The 17674-nt window shown below is 59.7% G+C and overlaps 1 protein-coding gene across 1 annotated transcript; it reads right to left on the reverse strand.

Moving 5' to 3' along the window:
• Positions 1 to 1245: 1245 nt before the first annotated feature.
• Positions 1246 to 16950, reverse strand: ASB1 (ankyrin repeat and SOCS box containing 1). The gene is made up of 5 exons (XM_070069945.2): positions 16674 to 16950; positions 13733 to 13874; positions 10575 to 10877; positions 2830 to 3215; positions 1246 to 1773 (listed from the first exon to the last, which is right to left on the reverse strand). The coding sequence occupies exons 1-5, from the start codon at positions 16720 to 16722 to the stop codon at positions 1646 to 1648; spliced, it is 1008 nt and encodes a 335-aa protein (XP_069926046.1). The 5' UTR covers positions 16723 to 16950; the 3' UTR covers positions 1246 to 1645.
• Between the last annotated feature and the right edge of the window lie 724 nt (positions 16951 to 17674).

A 17674-nucleotide genomic window follows, 5' to 3' on the forward strand; every position in this document is an offset into this window, starting at 1 on the left:
GTCCTTCCCGACACAATGGGGGCCCCAACCGAGGCTCCCCACAGGAGCAGCAGGAGGCCAGCCCGCACGCAGACAACGATCAGAGCTCAACACCAAGCCACTGCAGCCACGTCAACGCCCCGGCGTCTGCATTCTCCCACTGCAGCCACGTCAACACCCCGGCGTCTGCATTCTCCCACTGCAGCCACGTCAACGCCCCGGCGTCTGCATTCTCCCACTGCACCAGCCAACACGTGTGCAGCCTCAGGACAGCACGTGTGCTCGTGGGTCCAGCACGCACCCATGTGCACAGAGCCCAGCCATCACGCACCCATTCCATCCCCAAGCCACACAATTTAACATCCAGACGCTCGCTGTCTGGGCAGCTAAAACACTCAGTGACGCTGATAATCAATGAAACAGTACCACCAGTTCAGCTTTTACAGACTGGAGTAGATCTGCAGCCCGCCCACTCCTAAATGCATCTCAAGTGCACAATCCTGACAAGGCTACACGGCAGGGCCTTCAGGCACCAAACGTGGCTTCACCTGAAATACAGGCAGCTGGGCACACCGAGGCTGCAGCACTGGCCCTGCTGACGCCCGCCTGGCTGCACAGCCCTGGGCAGGAGAGTGAGGCCCGCCTACAAAGCCAAAGACACCTGCCCTGACAGCCCAGGTGGTCCCTCTCACCAGGCCAGGGGAAGGCCCTGCCCTCACGGCTGCCTGCCCGTTAGATTCTGAGCAGTTGCTGAGACGCAGGCCTCAGAGAGTAAAGAGCCATCACCGCCCAGCGGACGGCTCGGAATCATCAGAGACACTGAGCTTCCTTCCCGGGCGTGCAGGCCCTCCCTTCCTCCGTCAGAGCAGGCAGTGACTGCTGTTGGAATGGTCGAAACGCGGGCAGCCGGCTCCCGGCCAGCTCAGGGTGGCCTCCGGAAAGCCACCGCTGCCTGGACGCTCCTGACGCGCACCTGCAGCAGGGGCAGGGCGGGCCCAGCGCGGGAACCGTGCTGTGGACTCTGCGCAGGCGCTGCGGCTCACAGCTGACGCAGAGGCTGGCTCCGAGAAGCCACCGAGCACGCTCAGCCAGGAAACCGTCCTGGAAGACAGAGACCCCAGGACAGAGCGGGGCTCTGCAGTGCAGGGGGACGTGGGGCAGGAAACGCACGGGGTCCTCCCCCCAGGAGCAGCTAAGCAAACCAGCAACTCAAGAACTGAGCCTTGGTTCTCCACTTCTTTTTTTTTTAACCAAAACTCCCTTTCATTTAGATACTAGGAGGCTTTAATCAAACAATAAAACGAGAAGTAAATAAATAAATAGAAGCACAGTTCTGGAAAGCGCTAGGAGTCCTCCCTAGCGGGAACATCAACGCAGCTCCACCTGCGGCCCACACTGCACACGTCTCACGGCCGTCACCAACACACAACTGCGAAACCCAAAGCGCACACTCGGGAAGGACAAAGTTAAGTTTTGTCTGAGCTTCTAGGCCAACAAAGACCCAAAGACTGCTCAATGGCCCGAGCACCTGCCATGGATTACAACCCGTGAGACCAGGGCCGGACGGGATACGTGGGCAGCACAGGGTACGGTCCCCAGGGTGAGTCAGCGTCGGCTTCCTCCGCGGACCGCCCTCCTCCTCCTGCAGCCAGCGCTGTGCTTGGCCTCACTCATAGAGCAGGAACTTCTTCATGGGGTCTGGCAGAGGCAGCACAGGAATCAGACGCAGCCGCCGCTTGCCGAGAGCTCTCCTCACGGCCACACGGCACAGGCTCAGCAAGGTCCTGGGAACACCTGCAGAGCCGGGGGGAGAACAGCAGACACACAGGCGGAAGGTCAGTTCCCGTCCCCAGACACGCAGGGGGAAGGTCAGTTCCCGTCCCCAGACACGCAGGGGGAAGGTCAGTTCCCGTCCCCAGACACGCAGGGGGAAGGTCAGTTCCCGTCCCCAGACATGCAGGGGGAAGGTCAGTTCCCGTCCCCACCCTGAAGACCAAGGCAGCTCCGAGCGGCGGTCAGCACAGCACTGACGCGCGCCCACCTCCCACGTGAAGTCTGAAGAGCGGGCCCTCGCGAGAACAGCCCTGTCACGGCTGCTGCCACCTGACCGCACAGGGCCTTGCCCATCATCAGCCGCTGCTCTGGGTCAACACCACAGGCCCCGAGGGACCCCGGCGTGCAGGCTGGGGGGGCTGGGGCGGAGCAGGCTGACGGCACGGCTCCAGGTCTCCAGGTCTCTGCTCTGGCTGTGAAAGGGCACTGAGGGCACCAGCTATGGACACTAGCGGCTGCGTGGGGCGGCTAAGCACAAGCACATTCTGATGACTGGGCAGGCGATCCACTGCAACGTGGACTCCTGACACGTTACTGGGTGCCCTCAAGACCTAGGCGGGTCTGAGGCGCGTGGACAGGTGGTCCCACAGGACACACGGGTCAACTTCTGAACCCCAGAGACAGGCCACAGGCCAATTCCACTCTCGCCTACGACATAGTAAATCCTCAAAATCTTCATAAATAAGCAAACTACGGACTTCACGGTGTCTGAGTGGGACTGAGGAAAGGGGGCTGAGAACAGGAGAGCCCGGGGCTCCGCGTGGGCCTGGCCTCCCTGAGGGGCAGCGGGCACACCGCTCTCTAGCGGCCTGCGCTCAGACCGCGTGTGCTGCACGGTTCACAGCTTCCTGCGGTGTCCAGAGGCTCAGAAGGAGAAGCCACTCTGAGGGCCCCCTGGAGACCGCCACTCCCAACGAGAAGCCGGCCATGCACTTGGCTGGAACTGGCTGTTCCAACGCCACACCACTCAAGCGACGCCAACAGTCTACACGGCAGAGGTGGACTCGGGCCACTCACTCCGGGCCTCTCTGAAGACCTGCAAGGCCTCGGGGTCCACCTTCCTCCTGCTTCTCGACTCCGGGCCCAAGGGCTCCCACTTCACCAGGTTCAGGTCGGCCCCGAACTCCACCAGCAGGCTGACGAAGGCGGCCTCACAGCCGTGGCGCAGGACGGCGTCCAGGACGCAGCCCGGCGAGCCCCTGCAGAACTCCTGGGTGTTGACCGGGCCGTTGCAGTTGAAGTCGGGGTTGGCCCCGGCCTGCAGGAGCAGCTTGAAGCACTGAAGGTTGTGGTAGGCTGCGCTGATGTACAGGGGGCACACCACCAAGGAGGTGAGGCGTCGCGAGAAAGACGGCCGCGCGTCAGCGGTCAGCTGGTGGTTGATGTCCACGTCGGCCCCGTACCTGCAGGACACGGAGGGACAAGCAGCAGACTGAGCCCAGCCCAAAGAGTCCCATGGCCACCCTAGAGGGAGGCCCACTGCAGGGACACCGTGGGGAGTGGTCGCTGGGCAGCAGGGGCTCCACCAATCACAGGCTGAGAATCACTGGATCCTGTCACCTCCCCAGATGGCACGGGCAGCCATGTGCCCAGCATCCACATTGTACTAGGTACCTCAGGCAACCCAGAGAAGAGTCAAAGCACACGTGAGGATGTACGTAAGGAACAGGACTTGAGCGTCCACCAATCCCGGTATCCTCCAGGGTCCTGGAACCAATCCCCCCGGGGTCCCGGGAGACAGCAGCTTCGTTACTCCCATCAAGAGGAGGCAGCGGGTAAGAACGTGGAGTCCACTCACGAAAAACCCCCAAGGGACGTCTTTCAATCCTTAAAATTTCCAATAATCCCAAGGTTATTCAAATTATTTCAGAACAAAGAAAAAGAAGGCAAATGCCTAAATCCATCTTACAAAACTAGCACAACAATAATACGAAAGCTGGGAAAGGCCAGATACACACAGCAACTACCCACTAACTTCTCTCGTGGGTATCAATGTTTAAACTGTCAATAAAACACGAATACAGAGAATACTTAGAGAGCAATGCTCCCTGACCTCACGGAGGGGGGGGGGGTAGCTCTTACTAAGAGGATCGTCTCACGGGTCATCCGAGAATGCGAAGGAAGCTCCAATATCAGACTCTCACTAACAGAATCCATCACAGTGATGGGACCCAGGAGGAACTCCTCTAATTATCGCCACAGATACATCCAAAGTGTTGACAAAACTCAACACTTGCGCATTTACAAAACTCAGTAACAGGAAGGAGGGCCATGTCCTTCACGTGATGCGGGAACGCCAGCGGAGCACGGCACACAGCTCCCTGGCCTCGCGCCCAGCGCGGGCTGAAGGGGCCCGGCCAGCGCGGGCAGGCAGAGGCAGCGGCTGGAGAACCGAGCGTGGAAGGGAAGACAGAGAGTGTTCCTGATTTTCAGAAGATACAGCCGTAGGGCTGAAATGACAAGTCCCAAATAAAAGGAAAATACAAGCCATGAGAGAACTGACTGAGGTAGCACATTGTACAATCAATAGACTTTATAAACACAAGCAGAAACAAGCTCAGAGAAAAAGTGTAAGAGAAGACCCCGTTTATGATAGCAAAATAAAGTTTTTGTTTTAAAATCTATTTATTTATTTGAAAGGAAGAGTTATGGGCAGGCAGGTGGGGGCGGATCTTCTAACCAGTGACACTCCCCAAATGGCCTGGCTAAAGCCAGGAGCTTCTTCTGGGTCTCCCACGTGGGTGCAGGGGTCCAGGCACTGGGGCCATCTTCTGCTGCTTTCCCAGGTGCATTAGCAGGGAGCTGGGTCAGAAAAGCAGCCAGGACTTGAACCAGTGCCCATATGGGATGTCAGTGTTGCAGGGTAGCAGCTTAACCCACTATACCACAACACAGGCCCCACAAAATAAAGTTTTAAAAGACATCACAAACTTAATAAATGTCCAAAATCTGCAGGAAGAAAATAATGCAATGCTACCGAATACTGCCGAATACTGTCGAATACTACCGAATACCACCGAAAGACAAAGTGGGCTGAGAGAAAAGGCGGACCGCCCACAGTCCCAGGGCGAAGGCTCACGTTATTAGACATCAATTTTCCGTTTGTTTACAGATGAAATGGCTTTCCTGGGACTAAGTAAACTGAATACAAATACAAATACAAATACAAATAAAACAGCATCCCCCGGCTACAGGGTCTCCTATAAAACGCATCTAGAAGAGTGCAGCATGAGAAGGCAGGGCAGCAGCAGAGACAGGGAAGCAGCACAGGCTCTGAGGTCCTGGCACACGGAGACGAAGCCACAGGGCAGGAGGCCCCGGAAAACCCGGAAGCAGACCTGCCAGCACCTGCGTACTGGGACAGGGAAGGTGGCCTCTCAAGTAAGCCGGCGGGGGGGGGGGGGGGGGGGGGGGGCTTCCAATCATGTGGCTTTGGATATCCACAAAGACAAGACAAAACGAAATCCATTCGTCACAGCGTGCACCGAGATGTGTGTCCACGGGGGTCAGGGCTTCCAATGTAAAACGTGAAACCACCAGAAACCACAAGTCTCCACGTAAACTTGGCTCAACTGCGACACGAACTTCAAAAACAACTTTTTTAACAAGAAAATGAAAGAAAGAAATATTTTTTGCCTGGCAAAAACAATAGCATAAGGCATGTCAAACAGCAAAACCAGGGGAAACGTCACAAGAGGTTAACAGCCTTAGCATGAGCTGAAAGGCAAGGATCCACGGCCCTACAGGAAGTGAGCCCCGTGCGGGTGGTTCCTAACCACACAGAAAGACGCAAGACAGAAACACAGACGGGAAGCGGCCCTGCGCGTCACTCCCCCAGCACACGGGGACCACCCACAGCCACAGGCAGCTCCACGGAGGCAGCAGCCTCCCCCAGCGCCGGGCCGGGGAAGCAACACCCATCAGCTCCTGCCGAGCGGAACCTGGCAGCTGCTACCAAGACGACACGCGGCGCTTTTACTTACCAATAATACCTTCTAGGATCCATTCCCAAGCACATTTACAAAGCTGGGAAGATGCACACACAAAGCCAGCACGAAAGCACTGCCCATCACGGCAGACAAAACTGCCACCTGTCCACCAAGCGAGGACTGGCTGGATGAGGCCTGACACACCCCAACCGAAAGGCAGGGCCAGCCAGGACAGGAACGTCGTCCAGGGCACAGCAAGAGAGGGGCAGGGTGGTGAAAGTGCACGGGGAGCCACTGTGTACCTGCACTGCGCGTGTGAGACACACACCGAGATACACACACGTTTGCTGATTTTTAACCATGGAGAGAGAGAGAGCAGGAAAAAGAAAAGGATAAGGCCGGCGCCGCGGCTCACTAGGCTAATCCTCCGCCTGCGGCGCCGGCACACCGGGTTCTAGTCCCGGTCGGGGCGCCGGATTCTGTCCCGGTTGCCCCTCTTCCAGGCCAGCCCTCTGCTGTGGCCAGGGAGTGCAGTGGAGGATGGCCCAGGTGCTTGGGCCCTGCACCCCATGGGAGACCAGGATAAGCACCTGGCTCCTGCCATCGGATCAGTGCGGTGCGCCGGCCGCAGCGCGCCGGCCGCGGCGGCCATTGGAGGGTGAACCAACGGCAAAGGAAGACCTTTCTCTCTGTCTCTCTCTCTCACTGTCCACTCTGCCTGTCAAAAAAAAAAAAAAAAAAAGACAAGGATAGAAGCTAGACTTCCGTTTTTTCAACATACTTTGTTTAACAGATTTTACATGGATATAGTCTACATTGTAAAACACCATCAGGTAAAAAGTAATTCCTAAAAACTCAAAGCCAAAAACAAACAGAACCTGAATGAACCCAAGCCGACCCAGCTGGCGCTGCGCACTCAGCCTGCCCACGGGGAAGCTGCTCCTTCCGGCACGCCACACACACATGAGCGGTGAGCCGAGATCCACCGGGAAGGGCCCAGGACAACAGACAGCCAGCAGCAGGGCGGCACCCCGCCCTTCCTGGCAGCCATGCCTATGGCAGTCAGTGAGAACATCCCCAGGGACAGCCAGAGGTGAGGAAACCAACCTCCCCCAGGGCTGCCCTCCCACCATAGCCACCCCACATGCAGAGTTAGCCAGCCCTTGTCACCGCACTCAGACAGCCAAGTCCACAATGGACAACGGCTTCTTAGGAGGCACTGAGAGTCCTCCCAGGCCAACTCAAACTACCAACCATTTTACTCGCAAGAGGGACCACTCAACCAGAGAGGAGTGTCACAGTCCTGGCAAAGTGCGAGTGCCGCGCGAGGGTGGCTCCTGGCCGTGGGTGTCGGCCCAAGTGGGCAAGGAGGGCCATGTGGCCCTGGGAACAAAAGACAATCTTCTAAGGCCAAGGGAACCAGCTGTCTCACTGCTGAAGAGAAAGTAATTCATCTGGACAGGGAGAAACTGGATGAGCCTTCTGGTGCTAGCCTGGATTCCAAGTATCAGCGTACACACAGAAACATAAACACGGAACACGCGTGTGAGCTCAGCCTGGCCCGGGGGAGGGGCTGCAGCAGGATCACCCCAAACGCAATAAACACTCCTGGAGTCCAAGTCCTGGCTTCTGCATACCACTCTCACCGAAAAGACACCAAGACTCCTTGAAGACATGACTCACTCCAGAGACAGGCAAACCACATGAGCCCAGAAAACAGGGCGTACACGACAAAGCGGGAAGTGCACACGGAGCGTGCAGACAGCTCAGCACAGGCTGGCCAGAAAGGCTGCCACAGCCCAGTCTGAGACGAATTGAACATCAAAGAACAATGACAACAGCGTAACTCACTGAGCTGACTCAGGATCAGACGGGAAACCGCGAGACCGCACTCACAAACACACTGCAGATCTGGGGTGAGGGCCAGCTCCGTGCGTGGTGGGTTAAGCCACCCTGCGATGCCGGCATCCCACATGAGCACCGGGGTGGATCCCAGCTGCTCATTTCCATTCCAGCTCCCTGCTAACACACCTGGGAAAGCCTCAGAGGATGGCCCACGTACATGGGCCCCTGCCACCCACATGGGAGACCCAGAAGCTCCTGGCTCCAGCCGTTGCAGCCATTTGGGGAGTGAACCAGTGGATGGAAGACCTCTCTCTCTACTTCTGTCTCTCTAACTCTGCCTGTGAAATAAATAAATAAATCTTAAAAAAAAAAAAAAAAGAAGAAGTGCGATGGAGAACAGGACACAGACATGACTGCAAAGTGCCTCTTACTAATTACGGAGGGGCAGAGATCGCTTTACGATGGGAACCTGGCAGACACCACCTTCCCCAAGAGTCAGAGGACCTGGGAGGTGATGAGGAGGCAGCCGCACCTGCGTGACCCCGCACAGCCAGCACCTGTCTCTCCAGCTGCCGCTAGCCCATCATCACCCGCTTCATCTGAAACAGGAAATGCCTCCTCATACAGAGGAAGTGAGGGTGACGGCCCAACGTGCAGGGTCCGGGGTGACAGCACCACCACTCCCCGTGCTGCCACAGAAGCAGTGGCCAACAGTCAGCCAGCAGCCACAGCGCCACTCCTCACGTCCAGAGGAACTCTCCCTGGGCCCGACCCTGCCACCTTCAGGCAGTGCCAGCGGAGGGCACAGACAACACGCCCACCTGGAAACCGCCCGTGAGTGACGCGTGAAACCAATCAGCAGCTGATAATTCACTCCACACTATCATTCAACAAGAAACGGAAAACTGGACCGCAGGCAGGTTTCCCCCTTATTCCTGGGGAGTGTGTAACGAGGCAGTAGGACAATCCAGCCCCGCAGAGCTGTGGGAGACAGCCCCTCTCCACTCACAAACACGGACGGACCCAGTCATCTCCTCCTGAATGTTCTCCAGGCTCCCCTATTGCTTCAACACTGCTGGCAAGAACCACTGGGACAACTCAAAACATCAACCTAGCTTCTGCACACACAGAAATACTGCTCCTTACTTGTCTCTAAACTTCAGCAAAATCTATCAGAGAAGTTTCCAACAGCAACGTGGATGTGACCGGGAGCGGCTCTGCCAGGCGGCAAGCACACAGAGCAGGCAGGAGCTGGGTTAGTCCGCGTGGACGATGCCAACCACCCAGCACCCTGACCAGGCCAGCAACCCTTTCCCAAAGTCAACAGAGCAGAGAACTTCCGAGAACCACTGATGCAGCGTGCAGGGCTCTCATGGCAGCGTCCGGGCGCACGCGGGAGGAGGAGGTCTCAGGAAGGCTTTCTCGGAGCACCTCCCACAAGCAGGCCTGCAGGAGACTCAGAACTGCTGCAACGCCCAAAGGGGTTCCCCAACCGAGACGGGATCTCTCAGTCCAGCTCAGAACACCCTGAATCCGCGACTCACGCTCTCCATGCTGCAGATACTTAGAATATCAGGCTGGCCTCCCTAAAAACAGAGAAAACCCTCCTGGTTTACCACCCGGAATGTAACAACTGTACCAGTCCCATTTGTCTTCCCAAAAGCCAGCGCTGACGCCATTTAGTACACAGCCTTCCAGAGGAACACATGTATCCCCAGTGCCTCGTTTAAAACGCACGTTCTGCTCTGGCCACGGAGGAGCCAGAGCCCTGCTCGTCAGAACCGCCGAGTGCAGCCTGCCCGGCCCCTCTCCGCACTGAGCCCCCTCCCTGCGAAGCAGCTGCGTACTGCTCCCTGCCCACCTCGGACAGCCCTGCCCTCCAGAGGAGGGGAGAAACGCATCTCAGGAAGAAGTCACCGGAAAACACACTCTGGCTCCAAGTAGCTACGGAAAGAAATGTAACCATTGGTCTGATTAAAAGAAGACTGGTAAACCTTCTAAAACAATGGACGGGGAGAGAAAATTAAACACAGATCACGGAACATGGTATCAAGTGTATCTACAGGAAATGATTAAGGAATAGAAACATAACGGAAGTTGGCCCTAGCATCCGCTATGGTAGTAACCATAACCGTATGAAAAAACCAAGAATCCCAGACAGTCCCACAGAGTACACACAGAACGACTTAAGCTATCTCAAACTAAGATTAGCTATCCCACGATGCCATGCAAGTGAGTCACTCACAGCACTCCTGCTTTGAGACAGGCGCAATCCAGACGCCACCGCTCCGATGACTGAATCAGCATCGAGCCTCTCAAAGCAAGAACACGGGGAACGACCAAATCCAGCAACGGTCAAGGACAGCAGACTTCTCAGCAAGGTGCAAGACAGAGGCTGAGAAACACCCAGGCTAACAGGCTGTGCTCTGCACACAGGCACCCACCATCACCACCACGACTTCGCGTCAAGAACCCACGGCAATGGAGTTTGACATCCTTCACCATCATCATCACTCTCACCAACTCGAGCCCCAGAATGAAAACCACACGGCCAACACCTTCTGGCTACAATACAGCAAAATCAGAAGTTCTCAAATGCCACTAAAACTTTCTCCTCTACAACTCTCCAACAACTAACTCAACTTCAGTTATTCCTACTTAATAAATAAGGACAAAGTTTAGAGTATATGATCAAAGGTAAACTAAGAATCTTAAAAGTTTACATCGCAAATCGAGGAAAAAAAATAAGGATTTGACCCAAAAAGTTTAAAACAAAAATGAGAGGAAAATAAAGATAACGGAAGATGCGATTACTCCACTAAGCAGGAAAGGCGCAAAGAAGAGCTGACGAAGCGACTCAAAAAAGACCAGGGAAACAGACCCTCCAACGAGCGCCGCTGAAAGACAAACCCCAAGTCCCGAACAGAACCGAGACGGTGGCCGTGGGCCCCGGAGGTGACGCGGCCAGGCTCCCGGCACAGTACTGACCTGATGAGAGCCTTCAGGATGTCGGCCCTCCCCACGCGGGAGGCGTGGTAGACAGGCGTGCTGCGGTGGTGCCGGCTTCCGTTGGGGTCCGCGCCTGCTTCAAGAAGGATCTGGGCACTTTCCAGGTGCCCGTTCACCACGGCCACGTACAGGGCGGTCTGTCCCTTCACATCCACCAGGTCCACCTCGGCCCCCTTCCGGATGAGGAAATCCACGCAGTTGCCATGGCCTGCGGTGGCGGCAATCCGCAGCGGCGTGCAGGGCAGCCAGCCGCAACACCACACAGACTTCTCGTTGATACGGCTGCAGGAACACGGGAGCGCGTGAGGGCGGCCGCGCTGCACCCAGAGGGGGCATCCACGGTGCCCCCGAATGCATCTGCTTTTCCGAAATGCTTTCCCATCTCCCCCTGCTGGACCTGGGCAGGGCAGGGCAGGCGCTGAGAGCCCGGTCTGCAGCGGGGGGACTAGAGACACTGGATGACCGGCACTGGACGGCCTGAGCCACCGTCCAGCACGCCTCCCTCTACACAGGCGGGAGCGATGGACAGCACGCTGGCCTGGGAATCTGGGTCAGCGCCTGGGGCCCCTTTCACCAGACACCCTGTGACGGCGCAAGGCTGGGCCTCTGGGCTCAGCATCCCCACTGAGGCTGGCACAAATAACAGCCTTCAGCATGACTAAGTGACCCAGGGCCACACTCCAGGGCAGCCACAGCAGAGGGAAGCTGTCCAGAGCCGGCTCTCTCTTGGGGAGCAGCCACACAGTGCAGCTGCCTGCGCTGTAGACCCACACGTCGACAACCGCAGGGCGCTCCCCTCGGGTGCCCGACACGAGTCAGGACAACCGCAGGGCGCTCCCCTCGGGTGCCCGACACGAGTCAGGACAACCGCAGGGCGCTCCCCTCGGGTGCCCGACACGAGTCAGGACAACGCTTGGGGACCAGGACACTGCACCAGGAACCCAGGAACACCCAGGACGTGGCCTCTCCTGAAACCAGCCCCATGCGTTGGCTTAGACTGAACAAGAAAATCAAGGAGCAGAACGCTCTGAGAACTCACTACTGACAAAATTAACAGCAACAAAAATATCAGAAACCAGAGATTCACTCAACCTGGGCATAAGAAGAGAGGCAAACAGCACCTGGGAAAGCGACATGGACATGCTTGCCCAGGCCTGGCCAGCTCCACCCACTCTACACTGCGTGCCAGGCTTAGTGCATTTCTCTGGGCTCGAGTCATTCGCAGTGAATACTGGGTGACCTCTCTGTGACAATCCTTTCTGGGCTGGGGTGGGCTGGATTCTTAATTTATCTGAGAGGCAGAGAGACGGGAGTGGTCTTATCTGCTGGCTCACTCCCCAAAAGCCCACGACAGCCCCTCTCGGACCAACGTCAGGAGCCAGGAGCTCATCAATCCAGGTCTCCCAACGACTTGAGCCATCACCACTGCCTCCCAGGGCACAGCCGCGGTCAGCTGGAGCCAGGAGCCAGAGCTGGGTGACGAAGCCAGGCTCCCCGACACGCGATGCGGGATCTTAACTAAGACACTAAGACTAAACACCCGCCCCTCTGGGTCTGTTCTGTTTCTAAGGCTGACACCTGCTCTGACAAAACGCCAAGACACTAGAAGGAGAAGAGGAAAGAAACCGATCCTAAACTGCTGACGTCCTCGTCTCGGGGCTGCCACAGAGCAGCAGGTTGGCTTCCAGCACGGACGTGGAGCCCTTCTTCCAGGAGCTCACGGCCAGCCCAGGCCTGAGGGGGCAGACACAGACACTGGGGGAGTCTCTGGTGCAGCTGAAGTAGAACCTAGTGGAGGCCTCAGACACAGGACAGACCCCTCCAGAGGGAAGGCGCCCAGCCCCTCCCAGCCTCACACACAGGACAGACCCCTCCAGAGGGAAGGCGCCCAGCCCCCTCCCAGCCTCACACACAGGACAGACCCCTCCAGAGGGAAGGCGCCCAGCCCCCTCCCAGCCTCACACACAGGACAGACCCCTCCAGAGGGAAGGCGCCCAGCCCCCTCCCAGCCTCACACACAGGACAGACCCCTCCAGAGGGAAGGCGCCCAGCCCCCTCCCAGCCTCACACACAGGACAGACCCCCCAGAGGGAAGGCACCCAGCCCCTCCCAGCCTCAGACACAGGACAGACCCCTCCAGAGGGAAGGCACCCAGCCCCTCCCAGCCTCACACACAGGACAGACCCCTCCAGAGGGAAGGCGCCCAGCCCCCTCCCAGCCTCAGACACAGGACAGACCCCCCAGAGGGAAGGCGCCCAGCCCCCTCCCAGCCTCACACACAGGACAGACCCCTCCAGAGGGAAGGCGCCCAGCCCCCTCCCAGCCTCACACACAGGACAGACCCCCCAGAGGGAAGGCGCCCAGCCCCCTCCCAGCCTCACACACAGGACAGACCCCTCCAGAGGGAAGGCGCCCAGCCCCCTCCCAGCCTCACACACAGGACAGACCCCTCCAGAGGGAAGGCGCCCAGCCCCCTCCCAGCCTCACACACAGGACAGACCCCCCAGAGGGAAGGCGCCCAGCCCCCTCCCAGCCTCAGACACAGGACAGACCCCTCCAGAGGGAAGGCGCCCAGCCCCTCCCAGCCTCACACACAGGACAGACCCCTCCAGAGGGAAGGCGCCCAGCACCCTCCCAGCCGGCCTGCAGGGGGCTCCGCTGCTGTGGAGGGCTGGCAGCCGCAGGGGACTGCCAATGAGGACCAGGAGAGCACCCACTGACCCCTGGGGCCGCGAGACAGCCGGTATGAGGCTGGGCTCTGGGTGCTGGGCACAGGGCCAGGGCCAGCAAGGAGAGGGCACCAGATGCAAATAATTACGGAGGGTAAAGGTGGGTGGACAGAGCAGCTGGGATGACACAGGAGACTCGAGGGGCAGGGGCCACTACAGGGGCTAATGTCAAGGACGGTGACGCCCAGGGACAGCCAGCTGTCAGATGGCAGATGCCCCGCCCACACTCCCACACCCCCTCTAACGTCAAGGACCGTGACACCCAGGGACAGCCAGCTGTCAGATGGCAGATGCCCCGCCCACACCCCGGGCTAACACCAAGGACCATGACAGCCAGAGACAGCCAGCCGTCAGATGACAGGTGCCCCGCCCACGCCCCCAGCCGGGCGTCCTCGCCTCCCCGCTCACCTGCGGTAGCTCTCCTCCTGCAGCAGGCTCCTGAGGGTCTGCAGGTCGCCCACGTAGGCCGCGTCGTGGAGCCGCGTGTCCTCACAGCGCTCCAGCGGGTGGTCGCAGAACTGCTCCCTGAGCCACTCCTTCAGATTCGGACCTGCGCTGGAGAGAGGGCTCCTGTCAGCCCGGGCCGCGCCGCGACCAGCCCCGCTCACCGCTCAGGAAAGGAGAAAGCCGCCCTCGGGACAAACGCTCCCGACACCAAGGAGGCCGAGAAAGGCGGAGGATGAGAAGCAGGATCCTAAGTTACAGAGTTGCAAACGGAAGTATAAGGCGCACCGGTATCAAACAAAGGAGGCGAGCAAGTTCCCGGATCCCGAAGACGGGAGGGGGGGGGTGTACCTCCTCTCCTGCGCACCAGAAAGACACGCGGCAACCAAGGGCCACCCAACGCGGCCACGCATGGGTCCCCACCACCCCCTCCAGGCACCGGCCACAGCCGCGTCCACGTAAGGAACAAGGCACCAGACAGGCCCACCGAGCGGGCGCACTTCAACAAAACCAAGGTAAACGTGGATGCACGCGAACGGACCCAGCCCTAGACAGTGCGAGCGCGAGAGCAGGAGACCAGGGCGAGCGGGAACGCTCTACACGAACCCGGGCGAGAAGGCCCAAATGGGAGAAGCCTCCCATGTTTCCAATCAGTGAAGTTTAACCAATCTCTTTGGATTTTTTATATTAAACGTGAAAGAAATAAAGCTTGGAAATATAAATACGGAGGAGTAGTTTTGTCTTTCAGTAAGAGTAACGAGGAAAGTCCAGCCTACTAGAAAATGAACTCCTATCAGAATAAAAAGATAAATAAATCAAACAGAACAAACTGCACAAAAAGACCATGGTGTAAACAACTTAATATCTGATAAGCGGGCATCAAAATCAACGCAGGTGGAATCAGCGGAGGGAAGCCCTCTGTCTCCCTCTCACTGTAACTCTACCTTCAAATAAATAATAAAAAATCAATGCAGGTGGAATCAGCGGCGGGAAGCCCTCTCTCTCTGTCTCCCTCTCACTGTAACTCTACCTTCAAATAAATAATAAAAAATCAGTGCGGGTGGAATCAGCGGCGGGAAGCCCTCTCTCTCTGTCTCCCTCTCACTGTAACTCTACCTTCAAATAAATAATAAAAAATCAACGCAGGTGGAATCAGCGGCGGGAAGCCCTCTCTGTCTCCCTCTCACTGTAACTCTACCTTCAAATAAATAATAAAAAATCAGTGCGGGTGCAAAGAGCATTCAACAGGCAATATCACACAACGAGGAACCCACTTGGAAATAACTGAGTCCTTCACCTCCCATCTCAGCCAGAAACGCACCACAGCCCAGAATAAGCCCCGGGAGACTCACAGCAAGACAGATGGGCGTGTCCCGTGACAACCAGGAACCCAAGGCTGCCTGGGTTCAAGCCCCCCCTGCCTCGGTGCGACCACGTGGCCAGGCCACCCTCGTGGGGCACTCGCTCCAGATGCCCAGTTACCTTCTATATTCAGACCAAACCTCCCCGTACACCTCCCGCCTACGAACAGCCGCAGGTGCGGCAGGAGTGAGAAGAGCAGCCTTGCCGGGCAGAAGAGGCCACAGGCCGTGGGCCTGGCAGCGGGCACGGCTCACGGCACACGGCGACCCACACTGCCCCACGGAGGCATCCAGCAGGCGACACCCACGAGGCGCCTGCGGGCCCCCTCAGCCGTCAGGCCCCACAGCTGCCCATCACTGCAGAGTGAGAAAGGTCGGCGCAGGAGCAGGAGCGCTTCGGCACAGGCCAGTGACTGGCACAGGACAGCGCACCGTCCCCGGGCCTTTCCCAGCGGGTGCCTCGTAACCCAGCCCGCAGCCGGCTCAAGTTCCCCGGCGCCAGACTCACGGCCAGCTGTCCAGCGACAACAGTCAGCCCGGCCAGCCCGCAGGAACTCAGGGACGGCCTGCTGGCCCCGCTGCAGACGGCACACAGCCCTGTGCACAGGGAAAGCCGGCCGCCTCCACACGGCCCCTCCTGGAGGCGGAAGGAGCTGCCAGACCACCTTCCTGCCGCCCGCAGGATGTGGCGACCCAGGCTCCGGGGTCCTCGCCGTCCCTGGGGTCGGTCAGTACCAAGCAAAGCCCAGGCCTTAGGGGAACTGTCTGGCTTACTCAGTCCAGGCGGGGGCGGGGAGGGGGAGGGGGAGAAAGAGGAGAAGGAAGGGGGGAGCAGGGGGAGGGGGAGATGTGAAGGGGAGGGGGAGGAGGAAGGGGGGGAGGAGGAAGAGGAAGGGGGGAAGAGGAGGGGGAGGAGGAAGAGGGGGCAGGAGGAAGAGGAAGGGGGGAAGAGGAGGGGGAGGAGGAGGAAGAGGGGGGAGGAGGGGGAAGACGGAGAGGAGGAGGAGGGGGAGGAGGGAAAAGAGGGAGAGGAAGAGGAGGGGGAGGAGAGAGAGGAGGGAGAGGAGGAGGAAGAGGGGGGGAGGAGGGGGAAGACAGAGAGGAGGAGGAGGGGGAGAGGAGGAGGGGGAGGGGAGGAGGGGGAAGACAGAGAGGAGGAGGGGGAGAGGAGGGGGAGGGGAGGAGGCGGCGAAGAGAGGACGGGGAGGAGGAGGAGGGAGGCGCGCTCGCCTCGCCCTCCGAGGCCACACCGCGGCCGTCCTCTGGGGCTGTGGCACACGCAGGGGCACTAAGCCCCGCTCAGCGCCCGAGGGCACGCGCCGACGCCGCCTGGCCCCGCACGTCTCCCTTTCGGGGGCTCCCGGCGCCCCTGCCCGCCTGGACGCGCTGTGGCACCAGCCAGCTCGCCACAGCTGCCCGCCCGGGGCGCTGCCCTCACGGCAGATCCGCGCTGGCGGACGGGCGAGTCCACGCAGACAGCGCAGCGAGCCGGCCCTGGCCGCTGTCCCCAACGCCCCGCAGCCCGGCGGCGGCGCACACGTTACCTGCAGGCCCTGGGCCTGCCCGCCCGTCAGGGCTGCCACCCTCAGCCATGGGTGCTGCGGCCCCGGGCCCCAGGCCGCTCAGCAGCCAGCTCCCCACGACCCTCGGGCCAGACGCGCGGCTGTCAGCGGCCACTTCCGGCGCCGCGGACAGGTGGGCGGGGCCGGGGGCACGGCTTCCGGCGGGCTCGCGCTCCCCTCACGGGCTTCCGGTACCGCTGCGCCGGAGTCTCCACTTCCGGCCTCGCCGCGGGACCCGGGAAGGATCCGCGCCTGCGCTGCTGGAGTTTCTTCACAGAGGAAGCAGGGGAGTCTGGGAAAATATGTTTTCCTGGGGCGGAGCCTAATTTGCATGGCCCTAGAACACTGGTTGGTCGGATCCGTCCCCGCCTCCGCGAAAGAGGCGTGGCCTACTGTGGGGGGCGGAGCCGCGGGAGGTTCTCCATGCTGGTTCGAATCCTGCTGCGTCGGGCCGCGGTCCCCCAACCCTAGGCCTCCCCCGGCGCTCCGCTGTGGGCTGCGAGAAGATGGGGGGCGGGGTACTGCGGGGCTCCAGAATTCCCCCAGCAGCGCTGTCTGCGTGTACCGAGAGGCTAGGGCCTGCGACGACTGTGCGGGATGAACGCATGCGCGGGTGGACGCCTCGGTTTAGCCCGCAGGCCCCGTGCCGGGGGAGGAAGCCGCGCTGTTAGTGGCTTGAGGGGTCCCGTGGGCGCGCAGGGAGAGGAGGATGGGACACGGAGGCCGCGCCCAGGCTGGCCGGGGGAGCCCCACCCCTGGCCAGCGGGTGCATGGTGGGAGTTCGTGCGGGCTCCCCCACAGCCGACAGCGCCCCTGCCCGCGAGCAGGCGGGGGCCGGGCAAAGCCCAGCCGCCCACACCCACGCAGCCACCGGGGGTCCCCAAGCACAGGCCCCAGGGCGTGAGCGTCTAGGGAAATCCGCACACCCGCCACGCTGCGGGAATGGCAGGGCGGGCGAGTGCCTGCGGGTCCCGCAAGCAGAA

The sequence above is a fragment of the Oryctolagus cuniculus genome, chromosome 3 (assembly GCF_051225735.1).
Source record: "Oryctolagus cuniculus isolate XC-2025 breed Fujian yellow rabbit chromosome 3, ASM5122573v1, whole genome shotgun sequence".
Classification (NCBI taxonomy): Eukaryota; Metazoa; Chordata; class Mammalia; order Lagomorpha; family Leporidae; genus Oryctolagus; species Oryctolagus cuniculus.

Excerpts from the sequence above, each read along its gene's own strand:
- ASB1 (XM_070069945.2), bottom strand. The coding sequence starts at position 16,722 with ATGGCTGAGGGTGGCAGCCCTGACGGGCGGGCAGGCCCAGGGCCTGCA. Across the intron at positions 10,878-13,732 it reads CAGGAGGAGAGCTACCGCAG|CCGTATCAACGAGAAGTCTG; the intron begins GTGAGCGGGGAG and ends GTGTTCCTGCAG. Across the intron at positions 3,216-10,574 it reads ATCCTGAAGGCTCTCATCAG|GTACGGGGCCGACGTGGACA; the intron begins GTCAGTACTGTG and ends CGTGTCCTGCAG.